This window comes from Danio aesculapii, chromosome 7, assembly GCF_903798145.1.
Source record: "Danio aesculapii chromosome 7, fDanAes4.1, whole genome shotgun sequence".
NCBI classification, from domain to species: Eukaryota; Metazoa; Chordata; class Actinopteri; order Cypriniformes; family Danionidae; genus Danio; species Danio aesculapii.
Window position 1 is genome coordinate 30134075 of NC_079441.1, and position 16668 is coordinate 30150742.

The 16668-nt window shown below is 36.6% G+C and overlaps 1 protein-coding gene across 1 annotated transcript in view; it reads right to left on the reverse strand.

The window, feature by feature from the left end:
* Positions 1 to 15497, reverse strand: part of igdcc3 (immunoglobulin superfamily, DCC subclass, member 3) — a 132736-nt gene extending 117239 nt beyond the window's left edge. The window contains exon 1 of the mRNA XM_056461597.1: positions 15219 to 15497. Coding sequence (XP_056317572.1) covers positions 15219 to 15282 — 64 coding nt within the window. The 5' untranslated portion in view covers positions 15283 to 15497. The remainder of the gene's footprint in view (positions 1 to 15218) is intronic.
* Positions 15498 to 16668: the final 1171 nt, after the last annotated feature.

The following is a 16668-nucleotide window of genomic DNA, read 5'->3' on the forward strand; positions in this document are numbered from 1 at the left end:
CCCTTCCAGCTGCAACTCATTACAGGGTAACACCCATACACTCTCATTCACACACATACACTAAGGACAATTTAGCTAACCCAATTCCCCTATAGTGCATGTCTTTGGAGTTGTGGGGGGAAACCGGAGCACCCGGAGGAAACTCACGCAAACACGGGGTGAACATGCAAACTCCACACAGATATGCCAACTGACCCAGACGAGGCTCGAACCAGTGACCTTCTTTCTGTTATGCGACAGCAATACTCCCTGCGCTACCGCACCGCCCAGTTGCGATTTCAAGTCTGCTATTCTTTTACATTTAGAACCACTTCACTTTATTTTGTTGGTCCCATATACAAATTGCTGAATGTATAAGAAGTTTATCTTAAAGTACAAATAGATTGTTTAGTACAGTCAGCTGATATTTAATTACAAAGTTACTTTGGCTGCTTTTACTGTAACTTCAAGAATATTTTCCTTCATGAGCCATAGATCAAATGGCCTATGAATGTGTAAACTAGAAAAAAATATAAATTCCAACATTCCCAAAGTTCAGGCTAATAAGCAACAGGGTTGAATGATATTAACTAAGGTGGACACCAACCACAGTTGCATGACATGACAATGACTCAAGCCAGTGGAGCCAATTAGCTTCCCAGTTAGATTTGAGCTTTAGTGTGCCTGGAGCTGAGGCATTTTTGATGACTGAAAATAGAGAATGTTCTGGTCAAAGTCTGAGCAACTTGAAAAATATTGAGAAAAAAGGTAAGATAAGTGGCAAACAATTACAGAGAAAATGGGACCCAAAAGTACATTTAAGACAAGTGTAAAAACCGTACAATAACTATCATAGTCAAGTTAGTAAAGTAACATTTGTTTCTTTACATCTTTATACAATGTAGATTGATTCCGGTGTAGTGCTAATTAGGCATGGGCTGGTATAAGACTCTGACGGTATGATAACCTTGGATAAAAATATCACAGTTTCACGGTATTGTGATTACTGCTCTAAAATATGTTATTTTCAAATGTCTGGGTAAAAAACAACACATTTTTTTCCCTTTGAAAACAATATATTTTATTTTTGAAAGATTTAAAACATGTCAGACTAAATAATGAAAATTAATCATTGACTTATGCTGTCTTCATTATTTTCAAAAACACTGATTTCTTTACAATTTAAAATGGCACCTTTGAATACTGTAAAGTACTGTATACTTTTCTGCTGGAGATACTGTTGTCCAAAAAAAAATAAATAAATCTTACACATACCTAAAGAACAGTATTACTGAAACTTTTCCAAACCGCGGTATACCTTGAAAACAGTCATCGTCCCATGCCTAGTACTAATCTTTATTTACATTTACAATCGTCATTTACTGTTGTAAATTGTGCAGTGGATAAAGTTTAAAGTTTAAGCCAGTAAAGACAGAAGATCAGGATGAGCGTAGCAGTCAAGCTGATTAGTCAGTTATTGTAGTCAGTGCCACCTTGGATGCAAGCATGAATTTGCCATTGGTGATCAAGTGCTTTAAGTTTGGGTTGAAAGCACAGTTTTTCAACAAAATGCTTTATCGTATCAAGCTCAGTGTAACAGGAACCTCAGCTCCAATGTTACACACAGTCAATAGAATGTCTAAACATCCATCCATTCATTCATTCATTCTCCTTTGAGTTAGTCCCTAATTTATGAGGGGTCACCATAGCAGAAGGAACCGCCAACAATTTTTTTTATGCAGTGGATACCCTTCCAGGCACAAACCAGCACTGGGAAACATCCATACATGTTCTACACACACATACACTAAAGCTAATTTAGTTCATCCAATTCATCTATGCCACATGTACTTTGGGGGAAACCAGAGCACCCTGGGGAAACCCACACAAACATGTGGAGAACATGCAAACTCCACACAGAAATGCCTCCTGGGATTCAAACCAGCAACCTTCTTCCTGTGGGGTGACCACTGAGCCACTGTGCCACCAAATGTTTGAACAGCACCATCAAAAAAACATATTTTTACAATGATATCTTTATCAGTCAACCTTTGTGTGAATGAGCCTTAAATCAAACTTAACATTCCTAACAATGTCTTCAAGTAGAATACTGACACCCATCTCCATGCAGATGAGAAAATCAACAATAAAACAGCAGTCTGTCCTGACTTAGCACGATAAAAAGGAGAGCTTAGCGGACTCTCTTGTGCTTGGCTCTGGAGGTATCGGGTTTCAGTCAGCGATGGGCTAAAGCAGTAGCAGCCTCTGCCTGCGGCTCAGGAATCCATCTCAAGTTGGGCGGGGGGGCACAAGGGCACAGCTAGACACCAACTCTGGCATCATCGCTCAAATTCCAGCCCCAAAATATATCGCCTTTAGGTGCAGGATAGAATGCATCGACTGTCACTGCAGATCACATGACTAATAAATAAAGTGGGAGAGAAAAAAAAAACAGCCTTTCATTATATTGCTAAAGTGGGTTGAATTATATATATCTCTCTCTCTCTTATCTCACTGCTGTTTCTGCTCCATTTGTGAGGCAAGAATCTCTGTCAATTCCCCCGTTTTATTAACAGACACTATTTTTCCTCTGACTTCTTACAGGATTTTATTGCAGCACCAGCAGGGCGTCATTCTGCAGGGTCACACACACAAATACACACACACACGCACGTTCCCAGAGCAACTGAAAACTTCTCAATCTGTTCATCGCTATATCAGTGCTCTCATCTGCTCATGATAACTCTGCACATGAAAACGTTTAGATGTTTTTGAGCATTGATGTCAAAGTCACTTGTGCATAACTTACAAATGGAATTCCCCAAACTATAATACATCATTTATTATTACATCATATAAAACTGCAGTAGGTTTGATGCTGTTCTGCTTGATTTGGCACTTGGCAAGCTTTTGTGCTCTTCTTTTTAACTCACACATTTAGGTGGCAGTATTATGTTTACTTCACTGACTCAAAGTGCAAATGCTCACATTAAAAGCACAATAAGAGTTATAATTTGCATATATGATTTGTAAAAATCATTGTAAACATTATTACAATTTTTTTCAAAGGCATTCTATTCTTCTTAACATCCCATTCATCAAAGAATCATAGAAAATAAGTATCATGGATTCCACCAAAACAATAAACAATACAACTGTTTTCAACATTTATACATAACTCTAACGCAATACATGTAATAAAAAATCTATTATATGTCATTTTAGCCACTTGTCAGCATGCATTCACTACAAGCAAACACTTGAAGATGCTGTGACTGATTATGGAATCATGGGAGTTGTCATTACTTCATTACTCCTGCAGAAATCATGTTCATAGAAGAGCTAAATACTACAATATATAAGGTACCACACAATTCATTCATGTTTTCCCAACTCAAATCGCTTAAGTCAATTTAACAAATGTAAGCAGGTTGAACATAAAACAATTATGTTGTCCCCAAAGAAATCTCAATAATTGTGAAAAACATTTTATGAGTAAATTAGGGCTGCACGATATTGAAAAAAAAATGACATTGCAATATTAAATTTTACTGTGATACATATTGCGATATTGAGTATTGTACCATATGAAATAAATGGCCCAAAATGGGGCCATTTATACTTCTCACAAAGCACTTAGAAACTGTGAGCATAAACTGAAAAGAGCAACTATTGTTTGCAACGTCATGTCATGTGGAGAGCACCAATCAAAACTCATGGCCCTCACCACATATCTGTATGATCCACCGGCAGAAAAATCCACAATTTGTGGGCTGATGATTTATTTTCAGATTTGGGACTTTAAGAATTACATTAAAACATTTAAGCATGTATCTGTTGATAATGATATGGCTGCAGCTACAGTATATAATGGAATCACTAGTTTCTAAATCGGCATATTAGAATAATTTCAGAAAGATCATGTGAAACTGAAGGCTGAAATAATTGCTTAACATTCAGCTTTACATCATTGGAATAAATGAAAATTAACTAATGTATTCAACTAGTAAAAAGTTATTTTAAATAATAACATTGAAACTCTATTTGTTTTCAGATTTTTCGATCCATCTTTGGCTACACTCCTTTCAAATCATTAAAACATTTAACTCATTATTCATGAACAATAAACAAAATTTTATGTTTACATTTTACTTCCTTTTACTAATCAAATACATCAAATTACAACATTTTCATTGACTATGTTTCCATGGACATCAGTAATAAAATTATTTGCCTTAATCTGAATATGTTAATAAAATGATTAAGGTGTTTACATGAGTTGCTTTTTGAATGTTCCTTTCATAATCCCATTTTACATGTTATAGCCCATAATTCGATTAACGTCATTGCGTCACCACGCTATCCACATTTCCTCTGGAGTTTCATGTAATTTCGGGTGTTTCATTTTTAATTTGTCAAATTTTACTGCAGTTCGGCACTCTCACTTTCATTCAGGAACATTTCATTCATGCCCCTTGTGACAAACCAGATATTGGATGCAAGTATGAACTGCTGGAAGAGTGTTGTTTTAATGGAGTTTGATACTGCACGCCATATGGGAAAAAAACTCTTCGCATTTTGCAATGCAGTTGTCTGTGGTTCCTCACTGACTCGGTAGGTGCAGAGAATAGTGTCAAACAGCCATGTGTATATAGATTATCCTGTCACAAAATGCAGCAAAAATCTCTGAAACGTCAGTAATTGTTTTAGTAAGGTGTTTACATGTCTGTACTACACTTCAATGATGGGACAAAAATCAGCATACTCCACATGTCGTAATACGATTTGTTTAGTTCGATTATGACTTTAGTCGGATTAAGGTAATCAAAAATTGCTGTTTACATGGTAGACTCTCAATCAGAGCATTGTGTTAATCGCATTAAAATCGGATTACTGGTGTCCGTGTACATAAATGTACTCAATGTTTGTGTTTGCCCATAAAACTTGGCCCATCTTTAAAATTTCTTGCAGCAATCTCACTCAAATTCTCGCTAAATCTGTTAAGCACTCATATTAAATCAAGCCTCTGCTAGGTGAAAAAGAAAGAGGGAACAAATCAGCAGCAACTATTGATTAGACAGTTTTAAAGAAGGTTCCTCGAGCCTACATCAGTCAAGGTCAGGAAAATAAAGCAGATGTGAGGAAAAAAGCACAGAAGAGATAAACCGAGTAAAGAATGGGAAACAATAATAAAAGGGGTGAAAAAAGCAAAAATTATATACTTTCCAGCAGCATTGACAGAAACACAGGCTGATTACAGCACCTCCTCTCTGCTGAAGTGTTTAGGGTTTAAGCGCTGCTAGAGCACCCCGGAGTTCAGGATTAGCTCAGCGTGAGTCCAGCAGCCTGCCAGGCAAACTCACACAGAGTGCCTTTGAGTGATGCTCACACACGGGTTTAACACTGACACTCAAAACAACATGCCACACCACATCAGCCTCAATCACTGTTCTCTCCACCCTGCAGAAGACTACATTTATCAGCGAGAAGGAAGAAAGAATTCCCAAGAAGAGAGAGACACTTTAAAAAGGATAGTTCGTGGCAAGATGATGGGATTCTCATCTGTGCGCCCTCATGTCGCCTGAAACCAGTGCCATTTTTTCCCCGGTGGAACACAAAGGAAGTTATCTGGTTGAATTTCCAAGCTGTTGTTCCTTCAACACATGGAGGATTTTCATACTTAAAGCAGTTAACCCTAGGTCATTTTAAACCCTGGGATAAACTAAATCCTTGGTTATTTTGCTTCTCATTTCATTTTGTTCATAATTTACACAGAGTTAGCAATTAATCTTAGGCTTCTTATGCTAAACTTTCCTTAATCCAGGGTTAAGGTTCTTATTTGTAGTGTCAATGTGACTGGATGAACACTTTCTTGTTTACATAACGGCTCTAGCAATGCTCACATTATTATATTGTAAACTATTATTGTTTTCCTGAATTAACATTTCTGACAATACATGTCTCTTCACTCCAATTGATACATTTTCTGTCAGTATTTGTTCCTTTGCATATAGCCTTAAAAACAATGAACATATCTGGCATGGGCGGCATGGTGGCTCAGTGATTAGCACTGTCGCCTCACAGCAAGAAATTCGCTGGTTTGAGTCCCGGCTGGGCCAGTTGGCATTTCTATGTGGAGTTTGCATGTTCTCCCTGTGTTCGAGTCGGTTTCCCCCACAGTCCAAAGACATGAGCTATGGGTGAATTGGATGGACTAAACTGGAAATAGTATATGGGTGTGTATGTGTGTGAATGTGAGTGTAAGGGTGTTTCCCAGTGGGTTGCGGCTGGAAGGGCATCCACTGGGTAAAACATATGCTGGAATAGTTGGTAGTTCATTCCACTGTGGAGACCCCTGATAAATAAGGGACTAAGCCGAAGGAAAATGAATGGCATGTTTTAATAATAATGCTAATACCAAAAAAATGGTCAATGTACTTACATTTTAAGTACTCTAAAGTCATGTGATGGCTTTGTTTGAGAATCGGGCGATCGTTTGAACCAGTGTTTCTCAACCATGTTCCTGGAGGACAACTAACACGGCATGTTTTGGATGTCTCCTGTCTGTCACAGGTTTGCAGGTCTTTCAGTCTCTGCTAATGAATTGATGATTTGAATCAGGTGTACTTAAGGAGACATGGGAAATATGCAGAGCTGGTGGTTCTCCAGGAACATGGTTGAGAAAGACAACCAGGTTTTTATTTAAACCATCTTTATTTACTGTCTTTATGCTTGCTTCTGTTGTGCTGTGTTTGATTGTTGACATGACTTGAGAAGACTTGGAATGTAGAGTTCAAGTAGGATGAAAAACATTCATGGTTTCCATAGTTAAGCCCCATTCATACTGAGTACTAGAATGAACAACAGAAAATATACGGAATATACAGAAAATAAAATAAATATCTGAATTCAGGCAACAGCTATATAATAATGGCACAAAGAAGTAACTTATAACCCTGGAGAAACTTTCAGCCAGTTGATGAATGATAAACATTGACAGAACATACAATATTCTCTAAATGCCATCAAAACAATTGCTCAATCTCCTATATTTGTGTTCAGTTATTTCACTTTAAGTACAATACAATAAAACAAAACCTAAAAAAGCATCGTCACAAAAGTGAAATTACTGAAACTACACATAAGTCTGAGAAAAATGCGAATTTTAGAAGAAAATTTAGATGGCATATAAATGGTTGGTTATTGCATTTCTTCAACTCTTGCAATGCTTCAAATTATGGATGCACAAGAACAAAAAGTAATGTTTGGAATTACATGAAGTCAAATGACGACTATTTTTTCTTTTTTTAATTAAAGGGAAATCCTATCTTGCCAAAACAAATACCCAAACATTAAAGTGAGTTCATTTTAGGAGGAGAATTATTGCTCCACTTTCAAGCATAAATCCTTACCAAATTTGAGGACATTTAAAGTGTTTTTTACTAGGGCTGGGCAAATAACCAAATTGAAAACACAAACACAATAGCGCAAACCTGCAATTTTCATGGACATATTGTCAGGGAAGCACAGGATGATCATCAGTAAATCTTCTCCAAAGACCAGAGGGCACTGAAAGCAATGAACCCCTCCATAAACACACAAAGAAACCCAGAAAATCCCTATATAGTTTACGGAATAAACAGGAGATTTACCTGCAGTCATTGATTTAACATGACTAATAAAAACAACATTGGAATCATTATAAAAATGTATTTATTTCAAAACTTTAACTGATGTTATGAGCTGAATTTGGAGTAAAAAACTATACTTTTATGAGCAGGATATATTTCAGAGCCATAGTTCACTGAGAAATTATTTAGTGAATTGGATTGACTAAATTGGCCCAAGTGTATGAGTGTGTGTGTGAATGTGAGAGTGTTTTTTCTCTACTGGGTTACGTCTGGAAGAGCATTCGCTGGGTAAAACCTATGACGGAGTAGTTGGTGGTTGATTCCACTGTGGTTCAGACCCCTGATAAAAAAGGACTAAGCCAAAGAAAATGAATGAATGTCTGGCATGTTTTAAAAATAATGCTAATACCAAGAAAATGGTCAATGGACTTTTCAAGTATTCTAAAGTCATGTGATGGCACTTGTGACACTTGACTGACGTTATGAGGCAAATTTGGAGTAAAAAAAAAAACTTATTTTATGTGCAGGATTTATTTCAGAGCCATAGTTCACTGAGAAAATATGCAAACAGCCTTCACTATCACAGAATGATTATCTCAATGTTATTATCGACCAATTAAATAGAATTCAATTTTAAAATCAATTCTTGCGTAGCTAATCAGTGAACTATGTCTCTGTGTAGTAAATGCTGCACCATCTGGATATATGTACTAAAGGTTTACTAGAACTGGCTTTACTGACAAAACGTGCAAGAAAATCGTTCTCTGATTAAATCGCCCAGCCCTAATTTTTACACGCTGAAATTAAGACCTCTAATTCTAAACCAATGCTGGAAATAAGAGGAAAACACCTTCTGTATAACGAGACTTGGCAAGATAATCAGCTGCAAAGAAAATGTGTCCTGCTCTGAATCATAAAAATGTGATTATAACTAAATGCCAATTCTTAGGTCCTCTCTGACCTTGACTTGGTGAAATATCACACCAATTGCACACCGAATTAAAGCGTGCATTGGCCATGAAGAACTCCGTTTCATTAGCAAGGATAATTCCACTCTCGCTAGTCATTCCCTCACTCTAAATATCATTGGTTTAGCATGACCTATACAGTAGCTATGAATTAAACAATGTCCAGGGGCCCCAAATGTCACCTCCTCATTAGCATCCTCCGTCCTTCTCTTTACAGAACCTTCTGCCAATAATAAACAGGGCGTCTGTATAGCCTCACCTGCTCAATTCAAATACCAAACTCTTTTGCTCTCTTCATTTTGCATCTTTTTCCCAGGGTTCCAGTGTGGCAGTCTTTTCGCACACTGCAGGTCTTGTTTTGACTTTTTGTGACAAAGCACTGAAACATGCTGTCAGTGTGACAGCTGCTTTCAGCCCCTTTCTTTTGTTAAGATTTACAGAAAGAACTCTCAGATTGCGGCCACAGAGCAGGGAATAGGAAAAGTCATTCTTTTTATGGTGACCTTAAAACCTCATCATCATTATCATCATCATCATCAACATCGTTCTGAAACTAGAGCAGGCTGTTTTTAATACTGGATTATCAGCCTGATATGTGAGGAATTTTTCAATTAAAATTTTCATTACTCAATAAGTGCACAGTGAATGTAATAAATCCTTCAGCGAGCGAATATTTATTTCTATACTATTTTATGCTGAACATTGACAGGCATATATAGTACAAGCTGAAAAAAATATTATGCATTAATTCAGGCCTTCTGTTTGAACTCCACATGCACTCAGCCTGTGGCTACAATGGTGTTGTCTTCTTCCATGTGGCCATTATAAGCACACTTCTCTTCCTCTCACAGAGTAAGCGCTTTCATTTTTGAGCTGAATTCTCTCACAACCTAGAGGTCTGTTCACAAAGAGCCACAAATATATTAAGTTGTTAAATATTTGCTAGCTATGAATATCAGTTTACACATCTGAGTAAATGATCTGATTAATCATCAGGTACATTTACTACAGGCAATCTGACATATTGCCATTTGGAGTGAGCAGCGTGACACGCAAGCATCCTATTAGGTAATGCTTAAAGGTAAAGGCTTACTCACGGTAAGTGTGCTCCATAGCCATATTTCAACAAAGTTGATATTACAGTTTTTTGGCACACAAAAGTTTTCTTGGAGCTTCGTATGGTTACAGTTGAGCAACTGAAGTCACATGAAATGTTTTGAAAATGTTTTTGATTCCATTTCTGGACATTGAATGTCTCAGGACTGCTGATGAATATGGAGGCTGAGGGAGCTCTCCAATTTCATCTAAAACAGCTTCATTTGGTTAGAAGACGAATGAAGGTCTCAGGGGATTGAAACAAATCTACTTTAACGTATGCGAACTGAGAGACATTTTAAAGTGCATTGTTTACACAGTTGTTTTAGAGTGCACAAATGGAAAATCTACTGTTTAAATTGTTAACTTTTTTTATTGCAAGTTTAAATTGTAAATTTGTTAACTTTCGAATTTTTACCATTTTAATAATTCATTTTTTTGTTTTTTTTTTCCCTTTAATAATATGTTGATTTGGTCGACTTTGATTTTGGGTTATTTGATTAAATCATACCCTAACCCTAAACTTTATATTTTTTATTTATTTAATGGACTTATTTGAGAAACTGCAGTGGGGTTTTTAACCACTGGCGCCCAACCCATTTTATAAGCCAAATCCCGCTACAAGGGTGATTTTCATTTTTGAGTTAACTAACCCTTTTAAAAAAATGTGACAATAATAACGTTCCCAGCTCACTTTTTGAGCACTATTCAGTGGATTAATAAACACTACTGATTAGCTATTGTGTTCAGAATAAGGCCAGCAAATGTAACTGATTGGCTCTTCATGGAACGCTCACACATATCAAGTGAGATAGATATATAATTGCATTGTGAGACTGAAACTCAAAAGTTTTAATCAGTAAGCAATTCCAGTGTTATGGATGTGACATTTGCAGTAAAAGAATAATTTCACAGAGTGAGTATATGTTAACATTGTATTGAAACATCTGTTTATATTTTCCGAAACAACTAATCACAGAGTTATGGGATAATAAAAATAGGATATAAAAAATATCAATCTGTACACAACTTTTAGGTTTGAAATGAGGAAAATAAACATGCGTTATGGATGTGACGAAAAAAGTGAGCGAGTTTACAGTATACAACACACTTTGTAGAAATTCTACAAATTAAACTGCACAAACTCCAAAGAAACAATGCTAATCAAAAGAATAGGAGTTGGCTGACTATAGAACAAAAATGATTGATTTTATTTTGTTTAGCATTATGCATTTATGAGGAAAAACTTTGTTATAGATGTGACACTTCTCCGTTATGGATGTGACAGATGTAAAATTGCCACTTGTGTGACTTTGGTAAATCAAATACAATTGCCTGAAAACATTAACAGAGATATTTTTGAGTAATTTTACAGTACTATAAAATACAAGCCTACACAACAAACATAGAAAGGGTTTCAATATTTTGGTGGAAGGTTGACATTTGCATGGAATCGATTAGGTTTTTTTAAACTCTTGCTTTTTTTTGAAACCTGTATTCGAAATCTGTACACCATTATCACACTTATTTTTTTCATTCATTCATTTTGTTGTCAGCTTAGTCCTATTATTTATCAACGGTCGCTACAGTGGAATGAACCACCAACTTATCAAGCATATGTTTTACTCCGCGGATGCCCTTACTGCTGCAACCCAACACTGGGAAACACCCATACACTCACATTCACACGCAGACTGTGGGGTAAACCGGAGCACCCGGAGAAAACCCACACAAACATGGGGAAAACATGCAAACTCCACACAGAAATGGCAACTGAGCCAGCTGGGGCTTGAACCAGCAACCTTTTTGCTGTTTGCGATAGTGCTACCCACTGTGCCACCGTGACACCCACTCATTATTTTATGAAAATGTATTATTCATTTTGTCGTAATTGATTATTCATACTCAGGAGCACACTGGTCATTGGGAGCACCCGGTGGCCTTACGGTCAATCGTGAATCTTGCCTGCCCAACCTCCAACCACAATCGCTCTTCACTTACCGACCGCCACCAACCACCCCCCAAACCTCCGATTGTTGGCCGTAAGGTAATAATGTTCATAGGTGAAACCACTGTCCCAGTCCACCACTGTTCATAAAAACATAAGAGTGAAATCCCAATGTTACAATGGTTTTCCGTTTCAAATAAAACATTTGAGAACTTCTGAAAAAAATGTGTATGGTTTTCAAAAAATAATTAAGCAGCACAACCATTTTTAATGTTGCAAATAATAAGAAATGCTTACAATTAAATGCAGATGGGGTGAGCACATAAAGAAACCCCTCTAAAAAATGACCCAAACCTTTGCACAGTAGTGCATGAAGACACAAATAATGGACAGTATGTAAATTTCAGCTGACAGATCAGCATTTTACACAGTTTTTATACAGCATTAGCATTAAGACATTTACACCATCCAAGCTCAAAGATCATCCATGAGATATAAGATTTATTATTAGAGACATTGACGTTGTAATTACATCATGAGTTTCTATTCTTTTGAAGGAATTGCTACTGCCCTTGAGTATCTATGATAGAATTACAGTAGGCCTTTAGGCCTTTACTATACATCAACAGGTCTTGTAATACAAAGACATGTGATACAAAGCTGTTTCATTCATCAGTTGCATACATCATGCGATATATTTGCCAACCTGAAACCTCAGAAAATGAAAAAGAAGTTTTCTGCAACAGAGAGAGATGACTAAAGACATTTTGCAATTTACCAACTCAATCCATGCTTTTCTCCTCACACTAAGTGCCTTCCTGATTGGCAGCTCTGTAATGGCACCCTACCATGAAGACCTGAAGGAAGACTTCAGCACAAGCCAGTAATTTTAACATGTGACCTCGGCGTCTATGTGGTTTGCTTAAGATGATCGAAGTACTTGGCAGTGAAATGAGCTTTGTGAATACTAAGCAAAATCCCGATTCCCTAAATGTCATGCTCCATAAGCACACGCATCCTGCACACTGCCCTCCAGCCCAAGCAAACAGGCCACACGCTCACATACACAAACTGACAATTACAGGGGGAACAAAGAAACAGAGGAAAAGAGAAAGGCAGCCTTGACACACAATCTTCAAGACAACAGCAGCCTTCAGTTCTTTCCTCACTTTTCCTCTACAATGGAAACACACAAAAAAGGAAACAATCAATCGGCGCTCCTGCTGTCTATAAGAGATAACAGGCACAAGCTGCTCACCTGTGGGCTGAGATGAGCTACTGTAGGCTGGTTTAGGAAATCATTTTATATAAATACACACACAATTGAAGTTGATTGTTAGCCCCCTTTGAACTTTTTATTCTTTTTTAATATTTCGCAAATTATGTTTAACAGAGCAAGGAAATTTTCACAGTATGGCTGATAATATTTTATCTTCTGGAGAAAGTCTTATTCGTTTTATTTCGGCTAGAATAAAAGCAATTTACATTTTTTAAATACCATTTTAAGGTTAAAATGATTAGCCCTTTTAAGCTATTTTTTTATAGTCTACAGAACAAACCATCGTTTTACAATAACTTGCCTAATTACCCTAACCTGCCTAATTAACCTAATTAACCTAGTTAAGCCTTTAAATGTCTCTTTAAACTGTATAGAAGTGTCTTGAAAAATATCCAGTAAAATATCATTTTCTGTCATTACGGCAAAGATAAAATAAATCAGTTATTAGAAATGAGTTATTAAAATTATTCTGTTTACAAATGTGTTAAAAAATATTTTCTCTTTGTTAAACAGAAATTGGGGGAAAAATAAACAGGGGGGCTAATAATTGGGGGGGGGGTCATATTTCTGACTTCAACTGCATATATTTATTAAGCATCTTCAATTTTAAGATATACCTGGATGGCCTGACTACAAAAAAATGAACAATATGTACTGAAAACCTATACTGTGAATGTCAATGTTAATAGAGCTATACACATGCCTAGAGTGCTGGAGATTTCAAATAGCAGAAAGACCTTAAAAATAGCTATTCAAGGCTACAGTCGATCATAAATCAGAGAATATGAAACTGCACAAGCCTCAGGCTTGCTCCTATGATCGTTATGCTCACTTGTCCATTCATTGTCTGTGAAGTATCAAGCAAGTTTTGGCTACTATTTATATGATGTATATTAATAATGAAATATAATTTGAACAATATTAGCTTATTCTCTTTTAGATTGTGCTAATATGTTGATGTTTTAGCATAAAACATAGTAATCTGATACTTAAAATTGATGGAGACTACTGTTCTGATCAATCAAACACACTCCCCTTATGAAAACTATGGTTTTACACTGTCTGAAAAAATATTAATTTGTAATATTAATTATAAGGTCATGCTTTATTTAATTAAATCATTTTATTGTTAATGTACAGCTTTTTGTGCATTTCTTACACATAAGCTACAACTCATGACAATTATTATCTTGATATAAATGAATGACCGTTTCATACACACTGACTTGCTCCTTTTTTCACACAAGTGATTGTACCTTTGTTTGGGTGTTAAACAGACCAAATATGGACCCTTTGACAGTTGAGAACATATTTGTAACTTGTTTATTCTTACCATACATGCGTACTATAAGGTGCTACTATGAACCATTAAGTGTACTTCACCATTTGAACCCCAAGTGTTCACAAATGGACCCCAACCGTACCCTTTTTTTCTGACAGTGTACAAATAAATCCATGTTTATTGTTGTTAAATCGTGGCACTCATAATCTTAGTTTAGTAAAACTGGTTATACAAAAGCTAAATCCACAAAAAAATATGCTTGGTAAAACTTTCATAATGAGAAAATCATTGTTTATTATCATATGAGGTTTTATTAAGTTAATCAAAGCCCTTGACAAAGATCAACAGTAATGGCTTGCCTAAATCCTGAATAAAAATGCATTCATATAAGAAATAGTCCAACACCGATATGCAGTATATCCCTTAAACAATGTCTAAATAAAACCAAAAACATGGTTATTGTAGTTCAACTGATAACAACAGTAGCTTAACCATATTAATAATAAAACTGGCGTATGGCAATGAACCCTCAAAAACACACAATAAAACTCAGGTTCAATTTTCATAAGGCATTGGAACAAATCAAACGTATGGACCATATGTGTATGCAGTAACATCAGGTTGCTACCACATATTACCTAAGAATTATAATTAGAATATTATTGCTATTTTCCACATCCAACAATTAAAACCCGTGCAAACAATGCTTTTTTTAATATATGTGAACTTCACAATTTAAAATATTTAAATATTAAAAGCATATTTCAGTGTCTTAAAACAACCTGAAAACCCAAATACAGCGTGTCAGCAAGCGCGTGGAAGTCTCCATTCACAAAACCAATTCATGCTTCAGTACCATCTACATGCAGGCAAACACACCCACCCCAGTCTACAACTACAGCTGTAAACACAACCCCTACAATCGCTTTAGAACCCCGTCCAAAGCAGACCCTAAATGAGATCCAAGTTCACGGTCAACCCTGCTGCCCAAGTGACCCAATACGGCGAGTTTACCGTAGAGAGAGCACACACTTACCGACAAAAGCGAGCAGGAGTATTCCGAGAGAGCATGGAGCCTGGCGGCGCCGTCCGGAAGCCATTTAATCACATTGAAAATTAGACGAGATGCAATAAAAGAAGGTGAGGCGAGAGCGAAGACAAGGATGGGGAAGGAAGTAATCAGCTCCTTTTGATATAAACTACAGCCGGTGGCTTCAACATACTTGCGCCATTTTACACATCTTTCAAGGAATGTGTCAACAGCAGCATCTCGCGCAGTCTCTCCTCATCGCGACCAAACCAAACCAACCTACCAACCAATACACACGCACGCACGCACGCGCGCTCGCTCGCTCGCTCATCCATCCACCTTTCCGAGCGCAGTCTCTCTCTCTCTCTCTCTCTCTGTCTCTCTCTCTCTCTCTCTCTCTCTCTCTCTCAGAACAAAAGACACCCCAAACACAGAGCTTGAAGAGAGGATACGGGCCATTTATGTGTTCTGGGCATTAAAATAATCTTATATCAAATATTGTTTACAATAAAGAAAGCACAGCCGAACAAAGACAATCAGACACATGCTAATATATGCAGAATAATTGGACGAGGATGATACAACTTTTGCTAGAAATAATAGGCTACTATCATCAACAACAAGTTAATTTCTATTATTAATGTTAGTTTAGGTCTTTTTACTTTTTACTAAATTTTTGATAGAATAAATGGAAGTTCTTAAAATGTCAGGCAAATGAGCCAGCAGTGATGAAAGAGTGCCATCTATTGGAGGTTCAGCATTGAGCCTGATATACATAAGTGTCATTTCTTAAACCCTCCTCAGAGTCCTAACAGAAGGTAATAACTTATTATGTTATCATCAGCTTCCCAAAAGTACGTGGCCTACATTTTTATTGGTTAGGTTACATTGTTATTCTGTTCAGGAAATATTCAGAAAATGGAAGTAAGTACTAAATAAATTAAGCAAGTTCAAAATATCAGCAGAAACTTTACAGTGGTTTGGGTCTTATCTGGGTGGGAGACAGCAATGTGTGAGGGTCAATAGGGTGAAGACATCTGTGCGTTCTAACAATATGGGAGTACCTCAAGGGCACATTGTTATGTACAATGTACATAAATGATCTTCCAGATTGTCACCCAGGGGTTAACTGCCAGTTATATGCAGATGACACAGTCATCTATGTGTCTGCTAAAACACCTTGCCAGGCCGGTGAGCAACTGACCCAGGCTTTACAACATATTTCAAGATGGCTTGAGTTGTCTCAATTAAGACAGCAGAAACCAATGACTTAATTACATTATTTAGCCTGACATTTATTGTTTTAAGATATTTAAAATGTTTAAAAATATATACCATATTCAATGGAGAACATTGAACATTTTTAGACATTTATAAAGAACATATTTTAGAGTAGTAATTACAAAACGGTGATATCATGAAACAATTATGTTTTTACCCAAGGTTATCATACAGT